Source organism: Arvicanthis niloticus, chromosome 2 (genome assembly GCF_011762505.2).
Source record: "Arvicanthis niloticus isolate mArvNil1 chromosome 2, mArvNil1.pat.X, whole genome shotgun sequence".
Lineage (NCBI taxonomy): Eukaryota > Metazoa > Chordata > Mammalia > Rodentia > Muridae > Arvicanthis > Arvicanthis niloticus.
In genome coordinates, this window is record NC_047659.1 from 38,532,731 (window position 1) to 38,541,007 (window position 8,277).

General features: G+C 43.6%; 1 protein-coding gene across 2 annotated transcripts in view; it reads right to left on the bottom strand.

Moving 5' to 3' along the window:
• Window positions 1-7,160, bottom strand: part of Dpp4 (dipeptidyl peptidase 4) — an 87,258-nt gene extending 80,098 nt beyond the window's left edge. Inside the window, exons 1-2 of one of the 2 annotated variants that reach the window (XM_076928820.1) lie at window positions 6,977-7,160; window positions 6,405-6,489 (exon numbers count right to left, since the gene is read on the bottom strand). In XM_076928820.1, coding sequence (XP_076784935.1) covers window positions 6,405-6,489; window positions 6,977-6,982 — 91 coding nt within the window. In that variant the 5' untranslated portion in view covers window positions 6,983-7,160. The remainder of the gene's footprint in view (window positions 1-6,404; window positions 6,490-6,976) is intronic. The other variant, XM_034494645.2, reaches the window with a different exon arrangement.
• Between the last annotated feature and the right edge of the window lie 1,117 nt (window positions 7,161-8,277).

The following is an 8,277-nucleotide window of genomic DNA, read 5'->3' on the forward strand; positions in this document are numbered from 1 at the left end:
AAAGAGATGCGTACACCAGTGTGTCTGTTCACTCGGGTCTATAAGCTACAGAAAGCTTCACATGAAACTATACTTTTGAATTACAACGTAAAACTGGAAACCCTATACTTAGAAACTAATCAAATGGCTCAGAAGTGGTAATTTTGTGGTTTCAGGTTATTCTCAAATTGAAAGGCCACCTTCTTACAGAGGTCAGGCTGGAACTGTGAAGATTAAAGGTGGAAATCTTTACAAGATAGTGATTTACAACAGCGAAAAGATTAGCATTCAGCCATAAAGCAATGGTTAAACATTGACTGGAAAAACTAGTCAAGCACTTCTTCAAATCAGTTATTTTTGAGAGCCAACAGGCAGGCTCAGGGGAGGCTATAAGGCAAAGGATTTGGGCTCCCAACATCTACAACTTACTTGCAAGACCTTGAGCTTCCATATCATAATGACCATAAGTTAAAAAAAAAATATAAGAATCTCTCTGAAATCTACTATTCTGTGAGGTTTAGATGGAATAATATAACTTGTATCAGAAACAAAGCAAGTATTGTGTTGGTGATAAATTGGAATGAGCTGTTACTACTAATACTACTTAATGAGGCAGAAGCTGAAAAACAGAGACAAGTAAAGAGACATGAGAAGAAAAAAAAACCATCCCCCCCCCCACACACACACTCACTTCCACAGCCCCAATACTAGACTCTGCTTGAAGACTCACCAGCTGAGAGTCAAAAAGACAGTTAACAAAGGCTACCAAAAAGTTTGACTGTATCTCATATTCATTTTACATAGACCTCTTTTCAAATAAGAAAATTTAGATAGCCACAAACCACGTTCAAGTCCTGAGCATATACATCTTTCAAACTGACCTTAGCTTTTGTGAGAACCTACAAATTTCTGGATTTTTTTTTTCAACTGAGCTTATAAAGGTTTTAACTCCCTGTGCAACCTTTTGTATTGGGTTTTATCTTATCAGCTCTAATCCTGTCCAGGGCATCCAGAAACAGCCCTGTGATCTCACTGAGTTCCTTAGTGACTCTTTGAGATGTAACTTGGGGAGGCACCAACATCAAATTTTAAGGCTACTGTCAGGACATGTAAGTCCAACTCTCTCTTGAGAAGTTCATACCTATGTTTAGGCGTTTAGGTGCTTGTTCTCTTCCCTGTTTGTCTCTTTCCATTAACCTTTAATTTAAAAATCTCTTGGTAATAAGCTAGAACTCTTTTTCTTGGATTGGGTTGAGAGTTTTCATGCATTCTTTATATAATCCCTAAGACAACTCTAGAAAGTGTTCTTATTATGTCCATTTGAGAAAAAAAAAAGTTACTTCTTCATTGTTCTAGAACAAATATCTAAAAAGCTTGAACAAATGTCTCCACAGCTTGAACTACAGGCATTGTCTTTTGGACTGTGGGTGAGGAATCTGGATGTGGATCACCTTGAGATTCTGGCTTAGGGTTGCCCTAAAATTCTTTTCTGTGGTGAAATCAAGAATCCCAGCTTCCCCTTAGTGAGTGGAGGCTTTCTAAGGAACATCTCAGATTATTGTAGGTGGAACTGTGACTCTTGGCTCTTGCCTACTCCCACTGTCAATAAGACCGTTGAAAAACACAGATAGATACTGGCCTGGGGGTGTCGTAGGGGTGGCCCTGGGGTGGCCCAGGGGTGGCCCAGGGGTGGCCCAGGGGTGGCCCAGTGGTTACAGCAAGTGTCCAGTACTCATGAATCCTTCAACCTAATCCCCAGGATTCTCCAGCATGACACAGGGGGAGGAGGTAGGGAAGCCTGGAACATAGATTTTCAAAGCTATTGCCAGCATATAGCATTAGATAGCAGTAGAAGTCTCTGGAACAGGCTCGTTTCCTTAAAACATTTATAATATAGAGATTAGCAGTCATGGCATTATGCTATAACTATGTAAATTAGAAGCTGTAACAATTTTGCTAATAAGTGTACATTTGATCACAAGTTAGGGAAAAAAATGACAGTGGTGTTTAACAGTATCAAGAATCAGCTGGGGTCATGCGTTCTGTGTGTGAATACCTACTCTATAGAACACTGAGAAAGTTTCTCAGTTTCTTTGGCATCCATCCTCCAAGATAGTTCAGTGATATGCAGCTTCTGGTGTTTTCAGCCCCCAGTGTTATAGTGGGTTGTTCGGTACCGCTAATACCAAACACCAGAATTAATGCTGTGATGGCCACTTCTGAAGCTAAATTATAGCAGGCACCAGGCCTTCTTGCATCCGCCTTGCTGACTTAAGAGGCTCACATCAGGGAAACTTAGGTCTGTAGCTAAACACTAGATGAATGACCTTACACAGGCTCCTCTGCCTTCAGTTAACCGGTTAGGTGACCACCTCAGGAGAGATCCTAAACCAGAACAGAATCCCAAGGTAATCTACACCCAAATTCCTCACCCATTGTCTAGGAGATAATGTCTGTTTCCTCAAGCTTTGGAGAAATTCCTTCTGCAACAGTACCGGTTCCTTTTCTCAGACGGAAATGACAATAGTACTTTTTCCAAAAGTTGTCTTAAGGATTAAATGAGGAATACCTAAGCCCAATACAAGGCACAGAGTAAACACTAGCAGTCTATTCTTTCATCCTTGAGGCATGTACTCCCACACAAGGCAAGCTGCTTCTGTGTTATTCACAAGCCACCTTCCCCTGGGGCCTCAGTACTTATCAGTGAGAGCGCACCCAGCCAGTCCAGTCAGTTCCTTTAGGTTGTTACTCTTTGACTATTAACCAGGCAAACAACCTTCCTTTCTGGTCTCTGGTCCCTTTTGAGAGGCAAGGAAAAGATTTGCAAGGCAAAGAAAGTTAAGTGTTATAGGGAGGGAAAAGAAAGCTCAAATTGCTGGCCCAAATAAGACCAATGAGCCAATGAGCTGGGGTTGACAAGAGTCAACTGAGCTCTTACAGGACAAGCCATTGAGAAACTGTCCTCTGACATACACAAAGCTTTCATTCAGGCTCCTCTCTGTTCTTTCAACTGGGAATGGATCCTAGACTTTCTCAGGCAAACTTTACAGATGCTATCTTTCCTCTTCCTGGTGATTCTTTCTCCTCATATTTGGGTTTCTTTAGTACTGAGGGTGGATGAGAAGTCATGTTTCTTATAAACTAGAGGGAAGGTCTTGAGGAAATTCACCGTGGAGCGAGGAACAAAAGAAGAAGGATACTTCTTCTATTCCATAATTAAGCCGAATAATAAAACCATCTGACCACTAAGTATTTCAAATATCATACCAGAAAGTAAACACAAACTGAATGCGAAAGCTTCATCTCCATTTGGCCATTGGCTTTTCTGACAGGTAACATGTGTTGATGTGTTTCACTGATGGTTCTCTGGGAAGTGAAATGCAACCTGTCTCTAACAAGGCAAGGGGAAGTGTAAAGGGTAGCATACACTCTGCACATACAGCAAGCAGGGAGATTTTAATTTTTTTTGCTAGGGAAGGGCAAACTTCTCAGCTGACTTCTGGCTTCCAAAAGCTTTTTATCTTTACAACTAAAAAAGACAATGCTGAAGACGCCTCCCTGTCCTGTTTTGTGTTTACTGCATCTGGTTCTGTTGACATCAGCATTTCATTTGGAAACTGTTGACCTCGCCTTAAAACTAGCCTTTCAGGGTAAGAACTTGGCTTATTCTTTTCTTCCAGGTCCCTTTTAGCTCTTCAACTCTTTGCTTTGCAGAGACTTTAATTCTAGGTCTCTTTTGTTTTCAGTGAAACCTCCCCTCTCCTCTTTTCTTCACCTCCCCTTTAATTCTCCTGTCTCCTGTCCTTTACCTAGCTCTTTCCACTTCTTCCTTGCCTGAGCTGATTGATGTTAAACCTTGGGCGCCTCGGGGGTTGGGCAGGGGAGCATCTCCTCATCTCCTCAGGATGAAGCAGGGTCCTTGTAAGAATCCCTTCTGGTGTGGCACAGCCCTGGAAAGGTATTGCTGACATAGTGGGAATGCTGCATGACCAGGCTGTCCTCTATTCCCCTTACGATAAGGTAAGAGATGAAGCAAGATAACTTTCATTTCCTATCTAAACACACAGAATTCAGAAGTAAAAAAGAAAGAGCAATGTAAGTATAAGCAAGCTACCAGGAAACCGATTTCTACCAGCTCTCAGTTTCTACCTGCTCTCAGGAGGCAGTCTCTGCTACCCTCCCCCAACACCTTTTTAAGATTAACCAGTCACAAAAGTACAGCCATTCACATCTGAGTAGCTTCCAGCTTCCAAATTGTGAAACTGCACCTTGTTTGGGGCCACTTTCCTTCCAGTCTACCCTCCTTCCCGCTACAAACCCCAAGTGCCCAGGTGTGCTCAAAATTCTCCCATCCATGTATTTTAAAGGAGGCGGCGCGGTATGTAGTGGATAAGAGTGCTTGTTGCTCTTGGAGAGGATGAGAGTTTAATTCCCAGCACCCACAGGATGGCTGACAAGCATCTGTAACTCCAGTTCCAGGGGACTACTACTGTCTTCTGACTTCCATGGGCACCAGATATTCCAAGTAGTGCCTGGAGTAGGCAAATACACACACACACACACACACACACACACACACACACACACACACACACAAAGCAAAATATATAAATCTAAATGTATATCATTTTCCATAACTTCACATCATCTATGGGTTAAAGACTACTCCTTGCTCCCACTACCCACATTCTTCTCTGGCTCTGAGACCTTTACAATCCCAGAACACAGAATATAATCATTGTGTATATTGCCACACAAGGCACTGATGTTTTCTAACTCTTCAAGCTTTTCCAGACTTCTTATGGGATCCTCTTGACTTCAGAGCAGTGAGCTCAAGTTCCTCTAGGTTAAATTTTAAGAGTCAGTGAGAGGAGTCTCTCAGGAAGTTCAATGAAGAGAAACATCCTTGATTTTTTTTTGTTTGTTTGTTTGTTTAGAAAGAGAGTAGGTGCTATTTCTGAGAAAGGACAGAATAAGTCCTCCAGAGTCTGCATGCTCTATGCAGTAAAATAGAATCCTTACAGTTAACAATAATTTGAGCAAGCCCCTTGGAAAACAAGATTATGACTTGGGTCCCAAGTTTAGTCTTTGTCTATCTCAAGTGGGTTTATTCACAGGCTATGATCCCACAAGCTTCCCTTAGGGAAGTTCTGTGGTTACAATTTTTTTTTTTCTGGGAATCTGTGATGTCTCTGTGGCTTTGTAGAGAAAAACTAGTCTATCTAGGCTATACTTTGAGATTGTTTGAGTCTAGATAGGGCTTATCTTTTCCTCACCCAGATTTTTTAATGTTATTTAATTTTCCTTTTTTTCCCCATGTACTTCGAGAAAGGGGCTCTTGTGTCTTCCAGGCTGGCCTCAGTTTCTTCCATAGCTAAGAATGGCCTTGAACTTCTGACCTTCCTTAGATCCTGAACAACAGAACTAAGTTTGCCTAAAGCAGTAATAATCACTGGTGTCTTAATTAAACAGCAGCAGAGGGTTCAGTGATTAACCTCTGGTACCTTGGCTCCATCATGAAACTGAATGATTTTCATAGATCTATATGCTAATTCTCAGTTGTTGCCTCAATGTTTGGCTAAGGCTATCTGACTACATCTCCACCCGGAGAGACTGGTTCGGGTGATGACTGATTTAGAATGTGCTCAATGAGTAGTGTGTAATTCATAGTGGTTCACATGAGAAGAGGAGTGGAGGAAGACCCAGATTAGCTGTTCTCATTTGCTTGCATCCAATAGTGCCATTCCGTTCTCTGTTTTGTACCAAAAGCTGGGGTTAAACTGGAACATTCCGGCAAGCTGAAAACGCATGCTGGTGACTTTCAAGGAAACAACCCAGTAGAAGCTGACTGATTCTAGGTCACTGTGTTATGCAGAGAGGCAATTTAGTGATATCATATTTCAAAAATGGTCAAATAATTACTTCTCTACAACTGAATCTTCCAACTGGTGAATTCTCACCATGCCTGAAGGAGAAATCTCTGGATTTCCTGGATTTGTTTGTTTGTTGTTTGTTTTCTTTCTTTCTCATTTCCCACTCCACTTAAGACATTCTCATTGCCTCATTGCTATGTTTTGAATCTTCAAAAGCTGCCTTACTTCCTTGGAAGCTCTACAATCACAATCTTCTAAAATCAATTTGAAGTTAAGATACTTTCCATTGCATTTAATGAAAAAGAATCCGCGCCTCTCTCCCACTTTCAGGAAGTGTGTATTTGTTATACACAACAAAACAAGGAAACCTCAAGGCCTAAACACTGGAGCCCCCAGAAGCAGCAATACATTTACAGATTTATCAGTCTCTTCAGCCATAGCCCAGCACAGGGGACAAGGCCCCCAATAAACTGAGCCCATTTTGAGAGTTCACAATGCCACCTGACCCCATCTCCAACCACCCTCTCTTTTTAAGATGTTGCAAAGTTCTACCTTTGTTCAGCAGAACCACTGGCACGGTGATGATGGTGACAAGCGCAGCGACACCAAGCAGTCCCAGAAGAACCTTCCATGGTGTCTGCAAGCAGGTCAGATTACAAACAATTAGAGGGACGCCTTTGTCCCCCCTCTGCAAAAAGGGTTGGGACCTAGGCCCTTTCAGAGGCAGAGGGGTTTGCAGGTGCACGAGTAGACTGGCGGGGTTTGGCGGCTCACTCCAGCAGAAGCCCGTGAATTTTGGCCCTGAGCAAGATCTTATGATCTTGTTGGCTTCTCTCCTCCCACCCACCCGTCTGAAGCCAAATGAGAGTGCTGCGTGCGTTCCACGGATGGCTGTCCCCGACTTCCAAGGCTCAGTGCCTGGGTCCCAGTAAGACATGCCACAGATCTAAGCTAGTGCATGGGACAAACGTTCCTTCACCTGTTAGGGTGGCCCCGTGGCTTCCGCCTAATGGCAGCTCCTTGTTGCCTCCAGGAAAGCTATGGCAGTTTGGGGGAGAATCTGTCGAAACACCACCCACAACCCAACCCCGGGTCCAGGGAGTTGCGACGCGGGGTGCACTCACCTTCATGGTCGGGCGGCTCCTTGAAACTGAACTCTGAAGCTTGAGCGCAGACAGAAGTCACCGCGGAGACTGACGTCCTGCGCGCCGCTGCTCTGCACGCAGTCACCCTGAGCTCGCCGCCAAGTTTCGGCCCGAGTTAAACATTAGTTAGCGCCAGGCGGGCTTCGGTGCGCAGTGTGGGCGCGGGTCAGCCAACCCAGCACAGAAGGACCACTAGGAGAGTCAGGGAGTGGCACGCAGGTCCCCCACCCCCACCCCACCCCCGTGAGTGGCGGGCACGGGGGACAGCGAACCCCCTTTGCCAAAAGGGACATTGCATATTGAGGTTTAACTGTTGCTCCCTTGCGTGGATAAGCGAGGCAGCTGAGGTCCAAGAGGGCATGGAGTTTGGCAGATTCACAGCTCACTGTAGAGACTAACTGCCAGTTAGTTCTCTTGTCTCTTTCCCTGAGAGGTCTGTCAGGCTGAGAGAAGGGATTGAGTGTCCCATGTTATCTGGCTGACAAAGAAAGAGAAAGGTGATTGTTCACTTTTGAATGACACTTCAGGTTGAGTATCCATATTAATCCTCCCCAGGGAATTTCCACTTATTTTGTGGGCATCTCTTCACATCAAAAAAAGAAAGAAAAAAAAAAAGTAACTTCTTAAGAGGGAAGCACTGTTCTACGCGATTATTGTGTTATTTCACAGGGAGGAAGATTATGCGGAGGGACATCAAGTCACTCCACCATCTCAGTCACCCATAACACTATGGAGCTTAAATTAAGAGTGCAGGACACTACTAGAATACTGAAGCCACTGAACTTTAGTCTTTCATGTCTCCACAATTTAAGGAAGTGTATTTCTTTATAAATCATCTGTGGCATGGCACACAGATAGACTAAAGCACAAACACCACACACACACACACACACACACACACACACACACACACACGTCCTCCCTGATTCAAGACAGAGTCTTGAGCCAGAGCTAAAGAGCCAGTCTAAAAAGACCTATAGGAAACATTGTATCAGAAGGCTCATTGCTACCCAGTGCTTTCAGCCATCGGGGCTCTCAACAAAAATAATAACCACAGCAAGGGTCATTGAATGCATCTATAGAACAGATCATCTTGTTCTCTGGGATAAGTCTTTCATTTATACAGCTATTTCCACAGTGTGCAAGTGTGTGAGTTTTCATGTATTGGCCTTTTGATGGTGTTTTAAATAAATCCTTAATGATTCAGCTAGTCAATATATTAGCTACCACTTGAGTTGGCATAGATACCGGCTCCCATCACTTCTTTTCCCACACAGAAT